Source organism: Typopeltis vanoorti, chromosome 8, assembly GCF_054136105.1.
Source record: "Typopeltis vanoorti isolate ZY-2024b chromosome 8, IOZ_Tvanoo_1.0, whole genome shotgun sequence".
NCBI classification, from domain to species: domain Eukaryota; kingdom Metazoa; phylum Arthropoda; class Arachnida; order Uropygi; family Thelyphonidae; genus Typopeltis; species Typopeltis vanoorti.
The window spans coordinates 118,271,871-118,299,548 of record NC_143556.1 but is presented as its reverse complement, the minus strand read 5'-3'; the positions used below and the strand labels follow the sequence as shown (position 1 = coordinate 118,299,548).

The following is a 27,678-nucleotide window of genomic DNA, read 5'->3' as shown; positions in this document are numbered from 1 at the left end:
GTGTTTGAATAATTAAGGGATAACAGCATTATATTAAATGGAGATTATTAATGTGAATTTTACCACTGGAAATGTATAATGAAATTGCAATGGCTTATGACTATTGCAGAACATTCTGCTCAAAGGGGAAACTAGTTCTTTGATTATAGTAATAGAAGGACAATGAATATTGCCAGGGTGTTTTGCATTGTGTCATTCGGTTTACAAAGACTATAATTCATATACCTTTATCTGGGGTTTGTGACTGATTTTTTCACTCATTTTTTTTGAGTTTTTATTTTTCTTTCTTTCTTTCTTTATTTTTTCTCTTTTTGTGAAGAACATTGAAGTTTCTGCCTAATCTTATTATATATACGTGTGTGCGCTTGTATGCATTTTTTTTATTTCATTAATTTTTTTTTATGGTCTCACCCATAAAAAGTCACAAATGGTTAAGATCATTCAGATGATCTGGTAAGGATTAAGGTTATCTAGGAATTCTGTTTTAGATAAAAAATATGATATTTTTCAAATTACTTTGGGTTCTCCAGTAAACTGGACCACTGTCTTGTTGACTGGTGATCACTCACCATTTAAAGACTTATAAACCACACTGAAATCTGCACCTGCTGGTTGTGCATACTGTCCAAATGAATGGGGCAACCAAATGGATCACTTTCCACAGTCAATTTGAATATTGATGAGGTACATATTTATCTTGTGAATTAATATTGTCCTTCGAGACAGATTGAGTATAACAGAAATATATGATATTTGTAAAGACCTTACACCATTTTTGTCTTTTAGATGTAGCTTTCAACCATTAATTTCTGTGCTTGTTATTTACACTCTAGGTGGTTCCAGAATTAATGACACCTTACTTGCTATTTAAAAGATAGCCATTAAATATATTTAATTTTTTACCTTGTTTTGTGATAAACCATAAAACATACATACCAACAGTCATCTAAAAACTTTCCTATTTCTCTCAATTCTGTTGAGTATAATGGAAATCATCATCAACCACCCAGAGTCTCACAATTTAATCAGTAACCCCAACATGGATTCCACCATTCTTGATCCACAGCAGACCTGTTAATCAACATTAACTACTTTGACACAGAAACTAGAGCAGTCATCTTAACATTTTCAGAATATTTGATCACATCTGACAAATAGGTATTTGCCATCTTAGTCTACTTTCACCCTGCTGCAAGTGAATCATTAGGTTCTTATCTAGTCATTACATCTGATTTGGTGTGTCATGAACAATGGCATCCTCTATTTAAGTTTCTCCACCAATATTAAAGTACTTTTGTTCATATTATTCTTCCAAACCTGCTCAAAAATTCCTAAGTTCTTCCATAACCATTGCCTTCAACTCTAATCTCTTGATTTTTAGATGGGCTAACTTACACTTCTTGCTTTTAAACAACAAATTACTTGATAACCACAGTAATTAACTTTAATAAAATGAAAGTAAAGATATTTCATACTGAAAATAACAGTACATCATCAGTGCATAGAAACAAGCAAATCAAAGAAAAATAGGAATACAAGGTACATACAGCAATAGGTTGTTTACCAATTAAAAACTGTTGCCACATACTAGAAATTAACATTAATAAATAATATTATTAAAAACTATTTTTGATGGTTACATAAAACGAGAATCTATCAAACTTTTCAGAGAGAGAGAATTGTTCCAATTCAAATTTGGTTCATGTAAAAAGCTTTGCAACTTTCTCTGAATAGGCATTCATATTTAAACTTTCTATGGATCTGCTTCTATGAAGAAGATTACCTTCATCCCACCGGATACTGTGTTTAGTATCAATACTATATTTGCCAGACCAGATTTTTGAGGTTTCACGTATTCAATATAATACTGATGTTCATTAATCTGTCCAAAGTATGTCAGATTCACAAGGTATCTGGTAAACACTAGCTAATAATAGAGGTGATAGTTTGTGTTTTGTAGATGGCAACAGATGAGAAATTTTGTTGATAGGAAAATATGTGGGAATAAGATGATACTTCTTCAAAATTCTACTAATCAGTTCAGAGATATCAGAAATATAAGGGATTGGAACCCTGCAGTCTGTTGAAGAATCCTGAGATGTTGGATGGGTTGTACCCATTAAATTCCATTAAAGTTTTGATAGTGAAAAGTTCTTGTTAAACTTGAGGGAGAGGAGCACATGTTATGTGCTCTATTAATTAAAGACTTCATAACACCAATTTTTTGATAAGTTTGATGAGCAGACTTTTGATGAATGTATCTGCCAGTAAAAGTAGGGTTTCTATAAACACTGGTTGATAAATTACCGGAAGCTGTACACATAAGGATGCCCAAAAACGGTAAAACACCACCCTTTTCTTTTTCCATGGTGAATTAAATGTGTGGATGAAGGCTATTGATTCGTTGTAGGAAAGCAGTAAGTTTATTTTCAGAATGAGGCCAAACAGCAAAGATATCAATATAACAAAATCAATGACAGGGTTCGGGATGAATGAATGAGAACAAGATATCTTTCAGTTGGTTCAAAAAATAGGAGGAGACGGAGTGCTACCCATGATAGTGCCTTCAACTTGTCTATAGATCTTGTTATTCCAGCTGAAATATCCTGATTGTATAAAAAATTCAAACATCTTTGCAATATCAGGAGGGTAATCATCATATAATAAATTACAGTGTCAGATAATAGAATATTGGTAAAGAGGGAAACAATGCCAAAGTTGACTAACAAATCCTACTCTTGTATTTGAATATCCTTGATTTTCTCAAGAAAATGAGTGGACATTTCATCAAGAATCAGTGGAATTCTTGATGAATGACCTGGATTGTCCAGTATGGGCAGTTAATAAATGTGACAGAAATTTAGCAATTCCCTAAAAGATCTTACCTTTTTTATGAATTTTTGGAAGGCAATATAAATGATGAGTTCTTCCAAAATTAGTGCGCAACATGCCCAAAATATTTTGATCCCAAGTAACAGCTTCATCGAGCAGCTTATTTAATTGTTTAATCGTGAGGAAATTCATTTGAGTTTTTCAACAGAAGATGAGTTAGCCAGTCTCAGACAGAGCTGATAGATTTCCTCCTTCCAGAAACTCTGGTTTTACATCCTGCAAAACAAACAAATCAGACAAATAATACATAGTCTGACAGGTATAGGAGATTTTGTAGACAAGATTAGCTGCTCTATCAGCACAGTCATGAGGTTCACATGATAGCAAATTGCTTGGCTCTGACAGGTCACTGATCCTTTAAGAGGAAGTTGAATATTTGGAGTTGGTACTCAATGAATCAATGGAGCTGGAAAAACCACTACCAAGATGCAGTAAACTCATAGGAACCACTGAAATATTTTCTTATTGTATACAGTTTGCTACTCAGTTTCCTTTACACTGGAGATTTAATAGCCGATGGGGATTCAGCTGAGACTTTTCTGGTAGTTTATTATAGTGAATGAATTTGTTACAATGGTATTTGTTATAACAAGAGTCGACTACATAATGTATATACTATTGCAATCATATCTATTTTAAAGTGGTTTCTATTTGCTTTATTACAAAGCAGATATCTTATAAATCTATTAAGAAAAGATTATTAATATAAATTTTTCTACTACTGAAAAAGATATATCAGTTTAAAAGGGTACTCTCTGAAGAAATAATAATCCCAACTTCAGGGCATTAGAATTAAAATGAGGAATTTTATTATATCTTTCATGTTCAATTCAAATGGGTTTAATTTCAAATGTTGGTCACAATTACTTTTACTATTTTGCTCTGCAAACCTTTTTTAACATCGTTCCCAACAAAAGGTTGAAGTACTTATAGTAAATTGATACCAGTGATGAAATTTAACAAAAGAGAGCAAACTGATGAGAAAGCAACTTGCTAATGTTCATTTTGAAGAGCTGAAGGCTGTAGTCCTTGGGGAATATTTAATAGGAAAGGCTATGTCAGAGAATAGAGATGGGAATAAAAGAAGAGTGGGAATAGCAAGTTTGGTGAGTTAGCAGTTGAGCTGTAAATGGATTGTTGGGGTGGCTGCTCCATGTGTTACTGTAGGTTTAGCAGAAATTACAGAATGATAGATGCAAATCCACATACAGAAAATACACAGTGTGAAAATATGCTGTCTGTGAGATAATGGTTAGAGAAGGGTTGTCAATTAACCAATATCAATAATTTTTTTAAATTTCATTTATTTATTCATTCATTCATTTATTGTTTTAATTTTTTTGCAAGAAAAAGTAATTATGTTTTTGAAGCACTGAATGTGATTTGGATGTCATCACTTACTGAATGGTAATGGTGTGGAGGAAATCAGAATTTATGCACTGAATGTACATGTTCTTGACACTTGGGATGTTTGAGCATTACAAAGTTTATCAATGCATAAGAGGAATGGAGAATACCATAATCGGCAAAACTAAGGTTTGAGGTAAGTAAAAGAAGGTTGTTAACTATATTAGAAAGAGGATGGGTGATATCAACAGCTCTGAGAAACACCTGCTTAGGAAATCTGAAGAGAGAACATTCTATCATTACAAACAGTGAATGACAAACAGAAATCTAGTGATCCCATTACAATGAGTGGAAGGCAGACCATAAGATGACAACTTACTAAGAAGCCCTCTATAAGAGACCCTATCAAATGACTTGAAAATGTCCCCAGAGAGAAAAAAACGATTTCTCCAAAACTCTGGAGTAACTTTTCAAACATATTACTTTATGAATACAGTGCTTTGGAAGGCTATAAAATATTTTAAACATTTATATTACAAGCAAAATTTTAAAATATTTAATTTCTTCTTTACTATGATAGAGGGAAAAAAAAACTCAAACATCAAGTATAAATTCAATCAAAATGAAATATAGTATTACAGTGCACCATATATTCAGAACATATTGTCATTAAATTACGATGACTTCTGGCTTCACAGTTCAGTATTAATTATACCACAAACCAATATAGTATACAATACTTATGTGATTGTCACCTATGTTTTTTTCAAAAAAACTAGTTTTGATTACAGTGAAGTATGCAGAAACCTCTGCATACTTCACTGTAATATATATATATATATATATATATATCAGTAAATTTGACAAAATGTAGGCCAGAACTGCACCAATAGGTCAATACCAGTCAATGTGATCTATGGAATAAAAGCTCATTCAACTCTATTTGAATATAACAACCACTATTTTTAGAGAATAAATTTACATTAAAAAAGTAGTCTAAAGTATAATTCACTGCACAGTGCTATAAAAGTTAAGATCCTCCCATAGCTCAGTTGGTATTGATAATGTCCTCTGGCTGGAAAGACCTGGATATGAATCCTTGATCAGGGCTTTTCAACTGAAGGTTTCAACATACAGAGGTGACAAGGTTTTCCATCCAGGAAACTCAGGTTTTTCATCCTGCAAAGTAAGCAAACTGGCTGGAACAATATGTGCATTTTACAGACACAGCAGACAATGCAGATAGGTTTAATCTACCTTATCATAAGCAGTTATCACATTTTAAAGGAAGCCAAGTGACTTGGTCATGATAGGCCAGTGAGTAACACAAAAAACGAAGATAATAAGATCAGATAAAAGTTAGTCATGCTTGAATTTTGCATCAGACTGTAAATGTTAATAATGAAAACAACTCACTGAACAGCTTGAAGGGCTTTTGAATGACTGTCCATATTACATTAATGTAAGCACAGAAATTTTAAGTAATTGCATATTTCCTATGAAATATTTACCTGAGAGAAACACTGAGAGACAGAAAGCAATATACCACAGGTAATTAATCAATTGGTCCCAAATCAGAGACATTACATGAACAGTTAGAGGTAAAATAGAAAAAAAGTGAGAGAGCAATCACTTTTTTTAAAAAAAAATCAGCAAAGAGCAGTATAAAAAATTTTAATTTTCAGCTAATGACTATTTCAAATACTTCCTTTCTTCATGCAATTCAGCATTATCCATTTTTTTATTAATTAGAATTTTTTTAAAAAAAATACAAGAATCAGTTTCAAAAAATTGTGAAAGATATTATTGAAAGGTCCAAAGAAGCCTAAAAATTTCCTTTTGAATATAAATAATGATACTTTTGATTTTATCTGAGTTACTGCAACTTGCAACTTTTTCTGCACTTGCAGAACAGCAATTAAATAATAAAAAAAAATCTCTAATGTCTTTTAATCTGAATGGAAGTAGGTGGAGCTCTTCTACTGTTAAAAAAGATAGAAAGCAAAATATATTCAACTGAGCAATCAAATGTAAGTACCTTACTCTCACTACAGAAAACTCTTAGGGACAAAAGGGAAGGGTTTAGTTATGCAGTATGATAAAGCAAATTTCATGATGACTATTGTGGTGACTGAATTTATTATAACAGTTTGCTATAGTAAGAGCCAAATGTATTAACAAAAAAAAAAGCATTTTTTTTATGCACATGTTAAATTTCCTTCCTGTTACAAGTATAAATTCATTTAATAATAATAACAATATCAGCAGAAATGTTTATAATATTTTAAGTTTTCATACATATAAACATATATATATTGACTTCATAACCATAAAACATTCAAAGAAATTTCAAAATATGCATGTAGTATCTGTTGGAATTAGCAAAGGAATGTATTCAGAGATCAAACACTTTATCACACATGGTTGCATTCTCTCATATTTAAAAAATAAAAATAAATAAATAAATCAACTATCTCTTCTTAACCATAGCAAATTTGTCATTACCAAACTGAGTATATTTCAATCATATACATGCTCATAATTTAAAGTCATTTTAGTCTCACATTTTGTAAATGCTCCATGTTAACATATACATTTATGAGAAACATATCAAAAATATTTCAAGTCTGAAGCTGTCAAAGGAGGAAGATGAAACAGCAACAGGCATATTACCATTCTTTTCAGGTGATAATCAATTCCTTAGTTCTCCCAGGGCATGCAGAAGGGCTTTGTTTTCCTCATGTAGTTTTTTATTTTCTGCTCCTGTTACTGTCAGGTCCTAAGATTAAAAAAATAAGAATTATATTAAAAAAAAAAGCTACTATTTTACTTTAAAAAAATTACAAAAAAATTAAACAGCAGAATACCAACAGCTTGTTTAAGATTCATAACAATGCTTCATGGTATAATTAACATCAGAAGAATTTACTGAACTTCTAACATTTTGTTGTTTTTATAACCATCAGAGCACAAATTACAGCTGTTGTTGGACACAATCTAAATTGTAAAAATAGTCTCTCAACCTTGTAGTGCTATGTAGCAAAGTAGGCATCATCCACTTAAATTCTGTGTGAAGGAATATAAAGAGCATAGCCTGTCCATTCTTACTTGCCATACAGAATTTGAAATGGCTTGAAAAACCATTACTTGTTAGGTCTCTAGAGTGAAATTTTCAGATGATGTAGAAAATAAAAAACAATAATAATAAAATCTAAAAAAAAATCCTTGGTCCACTCACTACTATAGTTTAATAACTTAAAAAGAGAGACAGTATCCAAACCAAATTTAGTTTATGGATCTAGTTAGGTGGTTAGGAAAAAAAAAAAAAAATTGAAAAAAGAATATAAGGCAAGCGATATGAATTTAAGAAAAATTAGGGAAATTAAGGGAAGGAACTGGACATTATTAGAATTCAGAAATGCGTGAGAAAAACTAATCTCGTCTGTGTTCACCGTGCTTGCGTGTTTCAATAATGACCACCACCATAAGTCGGTTTGCTGTTATGTTATCACTCAGACTGGCACTATTTAAAGACTACATTTTGCACAAGAATCCTGCAAGATTTTGTAGCATGCAATAGTTGCAATATGTTTGCATTGTAGCAGCTGAAGATGAGGCAAGTGAGAGTTGGGGGGGGGGGAAACTACATGTCTGCTTAAAATGTAGATAATAGGAAAGGCTGGGTGGTGTCAATATTAGTATTTTATTTGAGTAGTGGCTGTAGCAGTGCATCAGAAACAAGCGAGTACCAGCAGAGAGAGAGAAACAGCATGATCAAAGATGGGAGAGGGAAGAGTGTAACAAGGAGATGGATAATAACATTAGAAAGTGTAGGTCTAGGTCTGAAAGATGGTGTTGATTAGGTAAATGAATGTCAAGTGAGGGTAGGATGTTTGGAGAGAGAGAGAAGCAGAAAGTATGGAAAATGAGTTGAGAGTTGTGATGGAAGAGATTAGAACACTTCAAAAGTTAACTGATATGAGACAAACAAGGGGAAGAGTGAGAGAGATTTATAGGAATGATAGAATGAGAAAGAATGGGAAAACCAGGAAGTCGTGAGAGTGCAGGAGCAAGGCACTGGGAGATGGGAGGAAGGCAGGTAAGTGAGAGAATAAGGAGGAAGAGAGTGATAGATGCAGGTGAGAACACCTCTAGCATTCCAATTTGCTCTAAATGGATCAACGAGAGGTGTAATGTACAGTGATTCATGATAAGCAAATTAGAATGCTAGAGGTGTGATTGCTGGAAAGGACAGAGTGAGAGAGAGAGACTGGCAATTAAGTAAGGTGAACATGTGGAGGAGAATCCACATGTTGTGGGTAAGAATGACTTCAGATGTGGAGTGAATCAATTGGTGACAAACCTGAAGTTAATGTCAGAGGTAGTGCAGCAGAAGAGTATGGAAGAGAAGATGGTGATATATTACCCAGATATGATAATGCAGAATTATGAAGGGCAGCACTAATGAATGACATGATAGCAAAAATGTGTCAAAAGAGAATCATGGATTATGCGGAGGCCTGGAGTATATTTCATGACAGAAGAGACCTGTATGCAAGAGATAGGCTAAATTTGAACAGGATGCAGGCATCTGGACAGAGAAACTAGAATTGCCAGTGAGGACAGTGGCAGAGATGCCTGAACAGGAATACAAGTAGAGGCAAGATACACATTTCAGCAAGATAGGTAAAGTTAACAGAGCGGTGGATTATTACTTATGATAAGTAATAAATTGTGTCTGCTCAGAGTGGAGAATTTAGAGGAAAATTGTACTAAAGGTTTAGGGAGTGTATGGTGTGTGAGGTGGGCAGGATATGTAGTGGATGTTGCTATAGGCCAGGTAACACAGAGAAGTGATGGAGATGTTTAGGCAGTTAAGTATGGCAATACAAAATGAGTGATCATTAGAAGGGATTTAATTTATATAGTTGTATAAATTGGGAAGAGAAAATAGCATACAGCATTAAGGGGATGAAATTTCTGGAATTCTCAAGGTATGAATGTCAGACAACGTGTAGCAGAAGGAAGGCGAGATTCAATAATATTGGATTTGTTCCTAGCATTAGAGGATCTGACTGTAACCCAGATGTCATCATCGCTTCCAGTACAAGAGTGATCATGCAGTACTGACTTGAAGGATAAATAGACATGCAGAGGTATCGAGGAGAAAGGCAATTAAGTGGAATTATAAGGAAGGTGATGATAACAAATTGAGAAATCAGCTTGCCTGCAACAAGCTGATTTCTATAGTTGGAAGCTTTATAAGTGTGAGATATCACCACTGCATGAAAACTAGTGAAGAAATATCTCTTAGCAACAATGGCAAGATGTATACCTCAAGTGAAAAATGTATACAGAAGGTGGAAAGTGGATGACTAATGAAATAAAATAGGAACTGCAGATGAAAAAGAAGTTATCAAAAAGTATAGAGAGAGATGGGTGGAGAGCATTTGGATGAAGAATGTAACTCAAGGCAGGAAAGTGACTAGCATAGTTGATTGGTTAGTTGATTAGGAGTTTATTGTAGCAAGGATAGCAAAAGGTCATGCAAACCCAAACTAGCATAGTAAGAAAGACAAAGCTGGAGTATAAGAAGAGATTAGCCTCATGAATCAAGTAAAATAATGACTTTTGTTATGGGATCAGTAGGAGGAGAAATGATTATGACAGAATGACATTTTCAGATAAAAATGGATATTGAGTGACCAATGCAAATAAGATAGTGGAGTTGTTTAATGATCACTTTATTGGAGTATTTCAAACAGTAAAATTTAGTTTTATTATTAGAGGAATGGCAAAAGTTCAAGGCTTAGAAATGCCTGAGGGAAATGTGTTTCAAATACTAAGTACTCTGGACAGGGCCACCGAGAGAAATTTTTGGACCCGTAACAAGTCTGTGGTCCAGGCCTCACTTAAAAAAGTGCATTACTTTTTCAATATCTTGGTGTTCTTCCGTCTTCAAATATTTCAGTAGTAAATGCTTGTTTTTTAAATCTTTTGCCTTCTCATGATCCCTTTTCTCCTTTTGTTTTTGATTTCCAGATTTATGATGATGCATTTCTGTTGGTTAAATTTTTATTATTAAAAATATAATTTTAGTAATTAAAAAATCAAATTAATAAGAATACTTACTTTTATTTTTTAGCACACGGCCTACACTATACAGTTGCACACTTTACAAACAATCACAAAACCTTCGTCTATCAAAATACTAACAAGAACGAAGCGTTCTGGCAGGGAATATTACTGTGAATGCAATTACTAGCTAGCGCAGCCGACTGCAACAACCTTTCACGAATGCCTATTGACATCATCACCCACTATAACTACAGTGATCCACACCGAGAGAATCAGTGGTGTCTTCCAGACAATCATGGTGAGCTAAAGAGCATTGCCGTCTGTCTAAAACAAAACACAGTATCATTCTCGATATGCCTTTATCATTGTTGTATTATTACGAGAATTAAAACCATGCATTATAAACACAGTTATGTGACACGTTGGGCCCATGACAAAAGTCTCAGATGTCACCCCCTCTCAGTGGCCCTGACTCTGGGTGTCAATAAGGCACTGGGACTGGATAGGATTTCACTACATTTTAAAAGAATGTACTAAGGAATTGATAGCTTTACAACAAAAATTTGGCTATGGGAAAAGTGCCCAAGAAGTGGAAGAAGGATAAGACAGTGTCACTGCATAGAGGTGGGGAGTAAAATGGAGGTGTTAAACTATAGGCTTTTATTTCTTTTGTGGTTCTTAAGATTTTGGAGAAATTACTGAGAGATCATGTACAATACTGGGTAGATGAGGGAAATGTTACCCTTACGGGTAACATTTCCCTCAACCCAGTATTGTACATGATCTATGATTGTACATAAATTAGTTATGATCTATGATTGTACATAAATTTGTTATGATCTATGATTGTACATAAATTTGTTATGAGGTACTCTTGTTTCAGTAATTTGCTTGCCTTTTATAATAAAGTGATGAACTGTTGGTGATGGAAAGAAGTATAATGACAATTTTTTAGATTTCACAAAGGCATTTGACAGGCTGTGACATGATTGATAAGCTAATATTTATGTTATGCATTTAGATATTAGGTTAGTGAACTGGAATGGAAAGTAAAACTGGCTGTATGAAAGATACGAGCTTTGTATGAGGGAGAGGGTGTCACGGAAGCAGAAAATCATAAGTGGGATAACACAGGACTCCATAATGAGACCTCTATGTTTAACCTTTATGTCTGTTACAATATCAGTTGCAGGGAGATATTCAGTTATTTTCAGATGATGTGAAGTTGGGAAGGGTTAACAGTGGTAGTAGTGCTAATGTGATGGCCCTTCGGAAGGATCTGAATAAACTAGAGAGATGGGAGGCTGCTTACTATACTGGTGGAACTACATTAGAGGAAGTGAAGGAGGCAAAAGATCTTGGGGTGATGATTGACAGGATTTGAAGTTTGGGGGACATTTCACAAAGGTGGTGAAATTTATCCGGAGGATCATTACAACATTGAGAAGGACAGTGATAAGCAGAAATCAAAAAGTGGTGATTCCACTGTATAAAGTCCTGATCAGACCATATCTGAATTAGTGTGCTCAGATATAGTCACCAGATCTATTGAGCAGGAGATCTAAGAATTAATGTTTGTCAAATCTTGTGAAGCTTAATATAGCCACAATTATTTACATTAAGTTTTTTTTTTTTAATTTGCTGCTGATGCCAAAAGCAGTCTTTCACGTTTGTATTTGCTGTGGTGCATAGTGGATAATTTTTTTCCACTTAATTCTGTGCAAGGTATTCAAAGCATGGATAAGGGAGGGCAGATAAGGGCAATGAACTTCATACGGGGTTTTCCTGTATGAAGTTCATTGCCCTTATCTGTTTAAAAGCAGCACAGATATTATATTTTTTTAAAGTTCTAACTATTTTTTCAGAGGTACCCCAAATACAGGGAACAGTAACAGCATTTCTATAATCCATGTTGAGAGATTATCAAGAACTTCTGATAAATCTTTCTGGCACTGTGGCCACTGGACAGACAGGTTTGGTGAATAAGAGATAGTTCAGCTGTAGGAGTAAAGCCTGGATGGAACAAAGGATATGAATGGAAAAGTATGCGTGCTTGTGTAGGCTTTCTGTAAACTGAGAAAGAAAGAAAGAGTACCACTGTGGAAAGATGTGTGATTAAAGTGTCTAGAAAAGACAGGCTACTATTTTTTCTTTTTCTAAAGTGAACTCGATTCTGGAGAAGCTGGCTGTTAAAGGAAGACAGAGTCTAAAGTGTCTGAGCCATTTGACAAAATGGAAAAACTGAAAACATCAGCTCTTGAATAAGTAACCAAAAGAATAAGTAAAAAACATCAAACATGTAGAAAGGTTTATGTGTTCATCATACATGTTGATTAATTTTAACAGTATAGATGAGAACACAGAAAACAGAACACATTTCTGTGTTCTGTTTCCTGTGTGCTCTGCTGCTCTATTGACTCTTTTTTTTACATACTCAATCACATATCATTTGCATATTCAATTACTCAAATACTTAAACACAATTGTATAGCTATGTCTGTGCTTCATAGAAAATCCATGGGTTATAAAAAAAATTACATATAACGATGTATGGATTACTAGTTTGAATATTAATGCCTATGCAACTATTCAAACTGATCATGCATTACCAATAAGCGATGCCACACCGTAAATGTGCATACATAAAAAACACAGCTTTGTATAAGACACACCATAAGATGCTCTGGTTTATAAGATGCATTCAGCATATAGGACGCGCCCCAATTTTCGGATAAATTTTAGGTACAAAAAAGAACGTCTTATAAGGCAAAAAAATCTTTGCTCATCACAAATTTGTTGCCGATACAGTGACACTTGGACTACTGTGCACAGATCAAGTTGCCTTGGTTTCGTGGGTATGAGAGTGCATCCAGAAATGCATTACAAGTATAGTGACATAAATAAACAATGTAGGATAAACTTGTAGCTTTATTTCTAAGAATTTAACATAATATTTCAGCATCATGAGAAAAAACATTAGAGTACATATCACAAGATCCAAAACATCTGACAGACACTATATTGCTAAACAGTGGTTAATCACATGTCATCTGATACATTCAGCACAGATGTACATTGTTATATAATGCCTATAGGTGGTTACTGGCATAATAAATGTCTTCAAATATTTTATAAATTACTTTAGAAGATTCCTTATGAAAAAGTTGTCTTCTTGGTAAGGCATTGATGCAAATGGTAAATCCAATATGTCATTCAGAGAAGACATGTTTAGTAAAACTGCTTTTTTTTTTCCTTTCCTTTCATATTCCACATCACTTAGGTGTTCCTTCTTAGATTTCAAAACTTCCAATCTGAAGGACCAGTTTTGCTGCATGAGCATGGAAACATATCTTATGGTATTTTTCAAATGGAATGAAGTGAATGGAAGAAGTTCTACAGAGAAAGTTCCTGACACTGCTATCAGTCAATGGATGGTAAAACATGTCAAAATGTCATGTTACATTTTTTTTATATAAATCTAGGTTTAAATAAATTATATAGAATATATAATTTACTAGTCCTTGTAGTTTTTTTAATACTAAAATTTTGCAATATATGACACAAAGAGAGAGAGAGAGAGAACCAGAGATCACCCCTGGAAATTGTGTAAGAATGTAGTTAGACAAGGCATGAGGACTCACATATGGTGTTTGGTGGGACAGTGTTATCACCTTTCCTGCTAACATATAATAACACAAGAAGTTGCAGGTCAACATTCACATGCAGTTCAGATTCAAACTTATCAAATCAATTTCTCATCTTCTTCTTTCATTTCATCTACCTGTTCTTTGGAACATCCTTCCTCATGCTGTTTTCCTCAAGGATATGACCTCCAACTGTTCAGGAAGAAACAGATCAACAGATTCTTTCCTTCACCTAATTACTTACTCCTACTTTTTTGTCATATGACACTTGTAGCATATGTTTTGTGACCTCCCATCAAGGATGGGGCTGAAAAAAGGTAAGCAAAGAATTTAGCAGCCATACTAAAAAAATGATAGATCTTTCTCATTTAAAAATCAAGAATAACTTTCCAAACCTTTCTTAACTCAACAAGCAGAGTAAACACATTTAATTCATTACCAATTTGAAGAAGGATAACTTACTTTCCTTCTTAGACACATGCATCTTCCAAAAGAATACATTATTTTTTTCTATACTAAAAATCTCCAAACACAACACAGTACATCCACATTATTAACACCACCATCCCAGTCAGCAGAGTTAAACATTCTAACTAAAAGTTCCAAATTCATTTGCTCGAGTGAGCAGGCACAACCAACAGATGTAGCAAGGCTTTTATTTCTTTATATTTTTTTATTTTTTTTTTTAATTTTTCACTTGGTTAGAAAGTAAATTATACTTGACAAGAAATTAAATTTTTGTTTTCATCCTTTAACCAAATGGGAGTAAACAAAGGTTTCACCATGAAGTAACTTTAGAATTAACGTTACTTGTATATGGAGGTGAATGACTCCATGTGATGCCTACATAATCATGACTCCACAAATTCTTTTCAGAAGTATATAAAATTACCATGCCACCATCTAGACCAGCTTCATCATTTAGCAAAGTCTCATCAGTGGGACCTATACCCATTGAGAGCTAAATCAAAGGTAGAAGTCATACTTCCATACTGAGGCCAAGTCATCAATTACTCAAGAAGTTATTTCACATATGCAACTTTTGTTTGCATATGCAACAAGAATATAATTTTTTGTCAACTTTTTTTTATGTTGGGCCCATACACGAGAGATTGGTTGATCAATCTATAGTACGTTAGTACCATTCATGGGTAGTGGATTGGGAAAGGAGAAACTTGTTTACATTTGTTTTAAAAGTCTGTATATTGTATTCCTTGGGAAATACATCAGAGAGAAGACTGTTCCACAGTACAGCAGTAGTAGGAATGAAGGAGGAGGAAAAGAAACTTGTTCTGTGGGTTTCAAGGTGTACTGTGAAAGGATGTTAGGGGGCAGCTGTACATGTTCCAGTGGGTTTGTTAATGAGTAGGGGAATTATTGATGTTATTTCAAATGAATATTTGCCATGGAAATATTTATAGAATACACAAATTGAAAAGCCCAAATGTCTATGTGAAAGTGAGGAGAGTGAGTTGGTAAGAGATGGGTCATTTATCGATCTAATTGCTCTCCTCTATATTGAGTCAAGCATTTTCAGGGAGCTTTTCAGAGCCCCACTCCAAATGTGAGAGCAGTATTCGATAGCTGGATGGATTTGTATAACATTAACAGCTTTTAGAGGTGAAGTAATGTCTTGAGCAAAAGAGAAATCCTAGATTTTTGGAAGCTAAGGATGCAATAGTTGTGATGTGTTTATTCCAGGAGAGGCCTGATGTCAGGGTAGTTCCAAGAAAAGAAATCTCATCTTGTCTGGAAATTTGAGTGTTATCAAAAATAACATTGGGGAGAAAATGGTTCTTTTTTTGTGAGAAATAAGACAGAACGTCTGCATGGTTAGCTTAGTGGCTGTGCGCTTCGCAACCATATGGCTGGGGAAGGAGTGTCCTAGGTTCGATTCCCAGTGATGTGAGGAGCTGAAAGATCTTCCTCAGCCATAGCCAAGTTAGCCAGTCTTGGGCGTAGACAGTAGGGTTTTCCCCCCAGTTTATCCTGGGGTTTTTTCATCCCACAAAACAGACAAACCGGCCTTGAGAACTCAACACTATGGACATAGGATACACCGGGGCGTAGGGCTGACCGCCTTATTCTGTGAACAGTTTGAGGTCCAATGATTAATAAAACCCTCAACACCGCAAGGTAAAAGAGGGTAAAAGGAAGATGAGATAAGACAGAACTGAATTTTACTAGTATTGAAGTTGACAACGTTATCTGAGTCCCAATTGAGGATGGCTTGGAGGTCAGAATTGAGGGCAGTGGTGGTTGATGTTCTGTAGGTTGAAGTGAGTTGTGTAGAGCAGGGTTTCCCAAACTGTGTTCTGCGGAAAGTGAATAAGTGTTCCATGAAAAATTATCAAAATTAATGAGTCTGGAATGGTTTTAAATGCGACAAGTTCGCATTGACCTTGCTTGTGATAGCACGTTTCCTAGAAACTTGCTGTCACAAGCAAGGTCAATGAGATGCGCTGAGGCCCGGCACACCTGTAGTGTGCGCTGTCGCATTTTTGCAATTCGATACAGCCTGCTTCGGCGATAATGTGCGCTTAGCTATTCATTGATATGAGACCAATGATACTCAACTCTAACCAAGGTGTTCCGTTAAAATTTCAGGATTTGTGAAGTGGTCCGTCATAAGAAAAGTTTGAAATGGTGGTGTAGAGTAAGGTTTGTCAAATGAAGGGAGGATTGCAATGTGCTGTCATCTGCAAAACTGTGTATTGGGTTGAAGGCCAACTGAAGTAAGTCATTGATATACAAAAGGAAGAGGGTTGGTGAGAGAGAACAGAACCTTGTGGGACCCCAGCATTAGTTGGATGGTGAGAAGATAGGGAACCATCTACCATCATACATAGTGTACATCCAGACAGAAACCTGGCAATCCACCTGCAGAAGTCCTGAGACAGTCCAAATAATAGGAGTTTGCTTAATAAGCCTTTGTGCCAGACTTGGTCAAACGTTTTGGAGATATCAAGTGCAACCACTTGAGATTCACCAAATTTCTCCATGGCATTTGTCCAGAGATGGGTGTTATATGAGAATAGTTCTCCAGTTGATTGGCAGCGATGAAATCTGCACTGGTGGTTGCTTAACAGCTGGGTAGTGCAGGAGTTGAGAATTGATGGTTTTTTCCATCACTTTAGATAGGACTGAGGTGAGTAAAATAGAGCGGTAGTTAGAAGGCAGTGATTTGTCACCCTTCTTAGGAATGGGTTGAATATAGGCCAATTTCTAGGATTTGGGATATATATACACCAGTGGAGTAAGAGAGTATGAATTTTCTTACTCCAGGTGGCATAGGATAGAAGTCAGTTCTGGTGCACAGATCTTCAGGACAATTGGAGGAATGCCATCAGGGCCAAGCTTTTGTTGTCTAAATTAGACACAAAAGAAACTTTTGTGTCTAATTTAGACAACAAGTTTATGATCTTTTTCTGGCAAAAAGATACAGGGGACATTGTATGTTCTCAGTTGGAATGACTGGAGGGCATTTGCCATTATAAGTTATACATGCATTGGAAACAAAGCCAGGAGATTAGCTTTTTCTATGAATGATGATGCAATAGAGCCATCTGGGTATGATAGGGGTGGGAATGGTGTAGGGCAAAAGTTATGACGATTTGCTTTGACAAGAGACCAAAAGACACGGCTGCCATTTGGGCAGGCTACAAGTTTCCTGCTTTTTTGCCTATCATAAAAACACTTATTGATAATATCACAAATACAAATACCAGCAAGAACAACTCTGACTTCAGGAAGACAGAAGTTATTGCATTAACAAAAGCATCTTAGACAAAACTGGCAGGATTCTTAAATATGTGACATCGACATCACTTATTAAATTTTTTAAAAAAAAAAACATCTTTGGCTACTCAAAAGATACAATCCTGCCAATAACAAACCCTTGAATACACAGCATTAGTGCATACCTGCAAACATGCCACACAATGGAAAAACTGATCACTCCCTGCATACCAGAAAAGACAAACATTACTAATACATCAGATCCCTATGGTCTGACAAGTGAGACCTTTCTGACTATATAATAATAGAAACATCAGAAAATCAAATAAAAGGATAACTAAACCCTCCATCAGGAGGATATAAAAAAGACAATTCAAGGAAAATATTTGCCATTCCTATTGCATTCAGCAATAGGAATGGCAAAATGAAATATCGACATATTTGGTCCATCCCATCAACCTGTATATCCATCATATCTTCCCCTCCCACACACACACACCAACTTTCGGTACTATATCCTAGCCAATTATCTTCAAATTATATTAGCTAACAACCTCCACAATCATCCTCATCCTGTTTAGAAGTAAAAATGCTCCTCTGCACTGATCCAATTCTAATTGGTTTCAAGATCCAGGTTCTTTTTCTCTCAAAATAATTAACTTCCACAAGGATTATACGCCAATAACGCCTAAAACGTGAACTGCTAGACTAGAACACCTTTAAATCCCCCCCCCCTTTACTCCAGATTAGTAACAGGACTCTAGTATTATCTGGAAATAAAACTCTGGTCTATAATTTTTGAAGAAAAAAAAAATATCTCTCTCTCTCTCTCTCTCTCTCTCTCTCTCTCTCTCTATATATATATATATATATATATATATATATATATATATATAGAGAGAGAGAGAGAGAGAGAGAGAGAGAGAGAGAGAGAGAGAGAGAGAGAAAGAGACATATTTTTTTAAATTATAATTAAACAGTAAAACATGTATATTAACAGAAAATAAACTATTTATATTTTATAAAATAAACATAGAAAGGAAAACACCGTTTTAAATTATAAAAAAAAAAAATAAAGAAAGAAGAAAGGAAGGCTCGCTCTTTCTTGATGCAGGGAGACCACTGTAGTCCAGGTGGCTTCTTGTCTATGCAAGAAAGTTAGATAGAGTTAACAATAAGAACAATGGAAGTTATTCTGTTGCATTCAGAGAGGGGGGAGGAAAATCCAGTGCTTCTGGTGATAACTGTTTGGAGTGGACATGCTACAAGAGAATATTCACATCATCTTCTTTGATGTGGTAAAGGCTGCCAGTTGGGATACATTCTTCTGCAAATCCATTCCTCATTCTCTGTGGTAGTGGTATTCTAAGAGTAATCTGCTATATAGTTTTCTTTGGAGGCTCCACATGTGGTTTTCCTTGGACTGGGTGAAGGATGAATATTTCTTGTGTGATTTAGGTGGAAACTGCAAACAAAGGTCTCTGTAGCAATGAAGAGATAGTTGCATATTCTGTGTGGAGTACATGTCAGTAGTCTTCTAGGTTGCGTGATTAACTGCAGGTAATAGATGCAGTGTAAAGGGAAAATCTGATCATGACTTTTACAGGGTATTTACAGAGCAGGTAAGGTATGCGAGTTCCAGAAGTTCTGAGGTCCAAGTCAATAAGCTTGAATTTGTGCAGCTTGGTTAGCAGTGGCAGTATGCTTTTGCTGGATTAGCACATCAGCTTTGATGCTTGCAGTCTCATATGGAAGGATATACTGGAAGTTGGGTGACACACACATGGTTGTGGAGAGGTGAATGCAGGCAAGCAATATGAATTGGAAAGTCAATGTAGGTATTTGTGAATTGCTAATGGGGATTTGAATACCTTGTGAAGTCTAGAAAGGCTTTTGAAAAAGACAAGTCAGTCAAGTTTGCACCTGAACATAGTTCAGGTCTGAGGCAACTCGTGGTAAAGGTGGAGTAAGCTCTGATCACTTTCCTTAGTATTTCTCCTAATGCAACGCACATCCCCTTGCGGAGATGTATGATGCTATGCATTAAAGGCCACTACCCAGACCGGTTTTGATCTTTATTGAGGTCTCGTCAGTGGGAGCCAAACCCAAAATTGCCAAGGTTGAAGTAATGCAGAGATTAAATTTTACTAAACAAGTTGCCACAAGGTACTTTGACCTTATTAAATAAAAATCTGAGGATGAGAGAAAGATGTAGAAAGTTTTTTATCTTTGGGTATACTATATGTTAAATATACCAAGCAATTTTATAACCTTGGTTTTAATCCTTTTTTTTCCCAAGTAAGCAAACAGACAAGTAAATCAAGTCTGTGCCTGAACACAGTAGTTCAGGTCTGAGGCAACTCATGCTAAAGGTGGAGTAAGCTCTGATCCCTTTCCTTAGTATTTTCCCTAATGCAAAGCACATCCAAAGATGTGTGATGTTATGCCTTTGCCTTTAATGCATAGGTTTTAATGCATCCATATCCACTACCCAGACTGGTTTCGACCTTCATTGAGGTCTCGTCAGTGGAAGCCAGATAACATACAGTATACCCAAGGTAAAAAACTTTCTACATCTTTCTCTCATCCTGAGATTTTTATTTAATAAGGTCAAAGCACCTTGTGGCAACTTGTTTAGGTAAAATTTATAAGCTCTGCATTACTTCAACCTTGGCATTTTTGGATTTGGCTCCCACTGACGAGACCTCAATAAAGGTCGAAACCAGTCTGGGTCTTTGCCTTTAATAGAAATACTAAGGAAAGTGATCAGAGTTTACTCCACCTTTACCACGAGTTACCTCAGACCTGAACCATGTTCAGGTGCAAACTTGACTTACTTGTCTGTTTGCTCACTTGGGAAAAAAGAATTAAAACGAAGGTTATAAAATTGCTTGGTATCTTTAACATATAGTATACCCAAGGTAAAACACTTTCTACATATATATATATATATATATATATATATATATATAGAAAGGGAACTGGCAATGCCTCTTACTAGGCTCTTTAATTTAAGTCTCAGCACTGGTAGAGTTTCAAGGAAGTGGAAAGAGGGCAAAATAATTACCCTTGCATAAGAGAGGTTCTAAGACTGCAGTAGCAAATTACAGACCAATCACTATTTTAGGTGTGGAGGTAAAATTACTGGAAGAAGAGTCAAAAAGATGATTCAAGAATGGATGGATATAAATATGATACTGTATGAGGAGCAACGTGACTTTGTTAAATAATGAAACCTATGGTGCGTTCATAATTAGAAGAAACACATGTATAAACCACAGTGAAAATTATTTAATTGTAAATATTTCATCCTAAGTATCTTAGGACATCATCAGTACAGTATTTAAACAAAAATTAGGAATAACATACAGTTAGGGTGCATGATTACAATAGAATCTCATGAAAATGTGCATACCGTGCTAAAGTAGTACAAAGAAAAAAAAACGTATAATTTCCCATACTTTAGGAATGGTAAGAACGTCGTTGCGGTTTAGGTTTGGTCTGTGTAGTAGGGCTTCAGAACTTTCTTTGTATAAACGTTCATGTTTAAATAAAGATCTATGTAAAAGTTTAGCCTTTTCCCAATGGATCCTATGGTTTGGATTTTCAATTCCGTGATGAGAGAGGCCAGATTTCTGCAGTTTAAGAAGACGAATGTGGTCTTGATGTTCTGAGATGCATTTCTGAACAGACCTACCTGTCTGTCCAAAGTAAGATAATTTGCATGAGCATAGAATCTCATAAACACCAGGTAACATCAAGGGTGAGAATTTGTCCTTAGAAGAAGGTAATAAGTTGTAAATTTGGTTGATAGGTTTGTAAGTAGTGCAAAATTGTATTTCTTCATAATTTTAGAAAGACGTTCTGAGATGCCTTTAACATAAGGTATGGGAATCCTATGCACTTCTTCCTGTCTGGTTTGATGTATACAGAAGTGACTGATGATTTTTTGAGTTGTTTTGGGATTATATCCATTTAGGATGGCTGTATTTTTGATAACTTCTAATTCCTGGTTTAAAGATTCTTCAGAGGAGCAGAATTCTCAAATGGACAAATTCTCACCCTTGATGTTACCTGGTGTTTATGAGATTCCATGCTCATGCAAATTATCTTACTTTGGACAGACAGGTAGGTCTGTTCAGAAACGCATCTCGGAACATCAAGACCACATTCGTCTTCTTAAACTGCAGAAATCTGGCCTCTCTCAACACGGAATTGAAAATCCAAACCATAGGATCCATTGGGAAAAGGCTAAACTTTTACATAGATCTTTATTTAAACATGAACGTTTATACAAAGAAAGTTCTGAAGCCCTACTACACAGACCAAACCTAAACCGCAACGACGTTCTTACTATTCCTAAAGTATGGGAAATTATCATACAAAACTGTGTTAAATAATTAACGTTTTTTTTTTTTTTTTGTACTACTTTAGCACGTTATGCACGTTTTCATGAGATTCTATTGTAATCATGCGCCCTAACTGTATGTTATTCCTAATTTTTGTTTAAATACTGTACTGATGATGTCCTAAGATACTTAGGATGAAATATTTACAATTAAATAATTTTCACTGTGGTTTATACGTGTGTTTCTTCTAATTATAACGTGACTTTGTGAAGGGGACATCATGCTTTAGTAATTTACTAACTTTTCATAATAGAGAAACAGCAGAGCTGGATAAAGGAAATGGATACAAGATGATTCTGCTGGATTTTGCAAAGGCATTTGACAGAATACCACATGGAACTCTGTTACACAAATCAGAACAATGAATAATGGAGATGGATATGATACTGGTAAGTGGATAAGAGGATGGCTGTGGCACAGATATGAAAATGTGGTGCATGGAGGGGCAGAAGTGAGGCAAAAACCGGTGACTAGTGATGTGCCGCTAGGTTCAGTGCTCGGACCATTGTTGATTAATTTGTACATAAATGATATAGGAAATAACCTGAAAGGAAATATTCAGTTGTTTGCTGATGATGCGAAATTAGGTAGCATGATAGTTAATCAAGGTGATGTGGTGAGCTTGAGCTATTATACAACAAAACCTATGATTTTATTGTATAATAAGATTATGTTGTATAATAATAAAAGGGTAAATTATACATGAACTATATAGAAGAAATGAAAATTAAATCAGCATGTATTTAAACACCATTTTGCATCCTTATCCATAAAATGAATGAACAATATTAGTATCCTTTCTTCAAATATAAATTTGTGTTTAGTTCATGTTTAGTGCATCATTTCTCAATTTCATTTTGTCATATTCATCCTAGACTACTGATTTTAAATAAACATATAAAAAACTAGCCTAGCTGGTTGAGTGTACAGCACTTTGCTTTAGTGTGGATGTTTGCTAATTATTATTATTAAGTTAAGGGGATAATAAATCCCGTATTATTTTACAGCCGGGTACGAAACTCGGAGATCAAAATCCATCGAAATCTAAGAGTGTCATGCCGAAGAACTATCGGCGAGTTCAAGTGTAAGTGATCACTTGAGTAGTACAACACTATGGCAACTCGTATCAAAGGTGGAGTAAGCTCCATCACTATCGTTAATATTTTCTCATAATGTAAAACGCAGCTCCTAGGAGATGTATTACTTTAACATTATGAGGAGAGGTCACTACCCAGACCGGTTTCGACCTTTATTGAGGTCTCATCAGTGAGTAGGTAGACCTGGAATATCAGGGATTAAGTGAACCAACGTCGCTGGAAAAATAGCCTCTTGGCACTTTATCGTTATCATTATTATTTAGGCCTCCAAGGAGTCAAAAGACTCTTTGCGGGGGGGGGGGGTCCTTCCTAGGAAACACAAGTCTATCAAGACTCGTTGTGGGAGGTCCCTCCTAGGAAACACAAAGTCTATCATACCACTCCTTAAACTCATTGACCGCTCTCGCTCTCACCACTCTATCAGGCAATGCATTACACGGTTCAACCACCCTCCATGAAAAGAAACCACTCCTCACCCTCTTACACACAGTTTTCTTTCGTAACTTCCAGGGATGGCCCCTTGTCATCACTCCTTCCTGCTGTTCAACCAAGTGAAAGAACTCCCCAGTGTCAACCCTCTAACCATCTCTCATATCACCTCTCCTTCTTCTATCCACCAAACTCTGCAGTCCACATTCCCCCAGCCAGTCCTCATAACTAACATTGTACAGTCCTGAAACTGTCTTTGTTGTCCACCTCTGTCCCTTTCTACAGTTAATTTATCCTCTTCAAATACTGGGGACCAAATCTGAAAACAATAGTCTTGTGGTCTGATCAGGGTCTAATACAATGGAATGATAACTCTTTTATCTCTGCAGGTCAGTGTCCTTCTCATTATTGAAGCAATCCACTGTGTTACCTTCACAATATGTCCCTTGAATTTCAGGTTTCTATCAATCATCAACCCCCAGATCTCTTGTCTCCCCTACTTCCTCCAGTATATCTCCTCTAGTAGAGTATGCAGCGTCCCAAACCTCAAGACCTTACATTTTCAGCATTAAACCGACACCCCCATTCATTTGCCCCTCTGTCTAGCTTATTCAAATCCTCTTGCATGACTACCACATCTACACTATTACTAATAACTGTTCCCATTATCCTGAATATCGCCCTGCAATCCACTGACAATGTCATTGATATAAAGGTTAAACAATATAGGTTCCAGTACTGAGCCCTGTGGAACCCCACTTGTAACCCACCACATCATCCTGAATATCACCCTGCAATCCACTGACAATGTCATTGATATAAAGGTTAAACAATATAGGTTCCAGTACTGAGCCCTGTGAAACCCCACTTGTAACCCTCTGCCTCCTTGAAACTGCTCCACCATACACAACTCTCTGATACCTATTGGACAGCCAATCCTGAATCCAGTTGACCAACCTGACATCCAAATCCATGTGCTGCAACTTAAATATCAGCTTATCATGTGGCACCCTGTCAAATGCCTTCAACTAAATCCAAAAAAAAATGGCAGTATATGCCTTTCCCCTCATCTACTGCTCTTGTAACTTTATTATAAAAGGCTAGCATATTACTAAAAGAAGAGTGCCCCCTCACAAATTCATATTGACTCTCACAGATAACATTACCCTCATCTACTCAATGCTGTATACGGTCCCTAATTAATTTCTCCAAGATCTTAACAACTACTGATGACACACAAACTAGCCTATAATTAGACACTTCCAGTCTACTACTGCCCTTATGCAATGGCACTATCTTACCTTCCTTCCATTCCCTAGGCACCTTTCCCATAGCCAGACTTTCATTGAAAAGCCAGGTCAAAGGAGCTGTCAGTTCATTAGCACATTCTCTCAAAACTCGTGGTAAAATACCATCCAGTCCCACAGCTTTACTGACATCCAGGGTACCCAGTATGTCATTTAGTGATAGAAATGTTTCTCCACCACTCAAAATAAGATTATCTTCTTGCTTAGGAAAACATGAAGTGGCCTGAAAAAGTTCTATGGTTGTTTTTAAGGCAGGGTTTCCAGTTTATCTCATTATTAACCCACAAGTATTTACAACAGATTTGCAACTTTTTTTGTGAGTGGGATTCACATGAAAAAAAAATTATTCATGTGACAATGCTTTGTATAGTTCCATCAGAGTCTAATTAATGTGCAAATCTCCAAAATTAGTATAGGAATGAAAAAAAAAAAAAAATCTACATCTGAAAACAATTAACCCTTGTTTATCCAAAATCCCCATACTCATTCTATTAAAATATTTCTAATTGTAATTTTTTTTTATCATCAATTTAGTCACATATTCTGATTTCTTCAATTGCACATTACTATGTTCTTCTATGATATTTTTCCTCCTAGCAACTGGTTTTTATTCTATGAAACATGAAAAATGCCAGCCTGGTTGTTTGAGTGGTTAGAGTATCCATATCCACTCTCCAGCTAAAATGGCTACGGGTTCAAATCCCACCATTGACATGGATGTTTGTGATTGCCTGTAAAAATACTATTAGGGGTGGTGGTTGACAGTAGATGCCATTGGTGTAGATGATGATGATAGCTGTGGTTCGGCGTAGTTGGTGGAATACGGTGGAGACAGAGAGTTGTAGAGTAGGTGCCCTCCATCAATGAGTCTTGGACTTCATCATCATCAAAAGGTGTACAGGATATGATAGTACTACATCATTACTAACTTCCTATCTACAATTTTCCTCCAAATCAATCTGTTATCTGTCAAGACTCTAACAGTATCAGATCTTATATTTCTATCTTGTAAGGCACTTTTTACTGTATCAATCCACCTGTATCTTGGTTTCCTCTGGGTCTTTTTCCTGCCAACCTGGCAGAGAACACTTGTTTTGCTAATCTTTCCTGGATGCTAACAATGTCAAGTTCTTTCCAAATTTCCTTGTTTTTAATATGACACTGCCATTGATGCCATCTGTTCATGCCCCTAATCTTTCTCAAGACTCTCATATCTGCGGTCTCCAGTCTTTGGTCAAGTGTTTTATGTCTAACCTAGCTCTCAGATCAATAAGTTAAAATTGGTCTGAACACTGCATATACAGCTAATTTAGTGTTTTGACTAATTTCTCTCTTATTCCATATAAATTTATTTAGTTGACTTCTTACCATACCAGCTTGGTTGATTCTGTTGTCTATTTCCATATTTAACTTACCATCTTCACTAAAAATTGTGCCTAAGTAGCTGAAATGTTTTACTTGTTCTGTAGGTTCTCCATTCATGTTGATATCTTCAATGCTTCTGCCTATTTTCATTGTCTTTGTCTTGTTATTGCTGACTTCATACCATATCTAATACAACAGTTATTCAATTTAGTCAGGGAATCTTGCAGACTAGTACTGGATTTATTTAGAAGTATAACATCATCTGCATAAAGCAAAGAGCTGAGATCAGCATCTCCAATTTTGATATCAGGTTTAATACCACTTTGCTTCATAATGTGAACCATATAGATAATGAATAACAGAGGGGATAATGTACATCCTTGTCTGACACCAGATTTAACATAAAACCATCTTCCTGTACTTCCTTCAATTCTAACTGCTGACTTGCAACTCAAATGAAGACTAAGTATTGCTCGATATAATGCTCGATTGACACAATACAACTGCAATGTTTTGAATAGCTTCTCTCTTGGCACCTTGTCATATGCTTTTTCCAGATCTACAAAATTTAAATACAGTTCTTTCTTATGTACCCATGACTTCTCAACTATCTGTCATAAAATCTGATCCTGGCAGCCTCTATTTTTGCCTGAATCCAGCTTGTTCTTCACCAAATTTCTCTTCCACAATCCTTCTCAACCATTTCTCAAGTATACTAGCTTTTGGAGGTGTCAAGTAATTTCTGTGCTATTAATATCTTCCTATTTTTAATGTCAACAAGAAACATGGCAACATCACAGTTTTCTTATCTGGCAAGTTTAATTCTGAGATGAGCATTTTTATTGAAAAATATTCTTAACTTTTTCTTCTCAACCATGCAGAAATGAACAGATCTAATCATTGTAACTTTCTATCAGAATGTTAGGTCATAAAAGTTAAAAATATCTGAAATTTATGGTATCTAATACCTTACATAATATCTTACCTTATGTAATGCATTTAGTTTCTGCTCCAGAAAAGCAATTTTGTCATCTTTTTGCTTTATCAGATCTAAAAGGTGTCTATTTTCTTCTTGGGCTCTTTCCAAAAGCTAAGTTAACAGCAATGACAAAATAAAAACATGAACATATATGTAAAAAGAGCAAGGAAAGAGAAAGTTTTCTTAACACATCAGATTAAGAATACACAATCATTAATAATAAAGTACAGTGTTACCTTGAGATATAAGTTTAATTCATTCCATGACTGAGCTCGTAAGTCAAAATGCTCGTATCTCAAATCAATTTTCCCCATTGAAATTAATTAAAATGAGATTAATTCGTACCAGCCCCCAAAAAACCACTCCGTTTTTTTTTATAATAATGTATTTATA

The 27,678-nt window shown here is 35.4% G+C and overlaps 1 protein-coding gene across 1 annotated transcript in view; it reads right to left on the bottom strand.

The window, feature by feature from the left end:
* Positions 1-6,424: 6,424 nt before the first annotated feature.
* LOC150104308 (PRKC apoptosis WT1 regulator protein-like) overlaps positions 6,425-27,678 on the bottom strand; it is a 134,119-nt gene continuing 112,865 nt past the window's right edge. Inside the window, exons 5-6 of the mRNA XM_090396454.1 lie at positions 27,292-27,396; positions 6,425-7,018 (exon numbers count right to left, since the gene is read on the bottom strand). Coding sequence (XP_090252580.1) covers positions 6,932-7,018; positions 27,292-27,396 — 192 coding nt within the window. The 3' untranslated portion in view covers positions 6,425-6,931. The remainder of the gene's footprint in view (positions 7,019-27,291; positions 27,397-27,678) is intronic.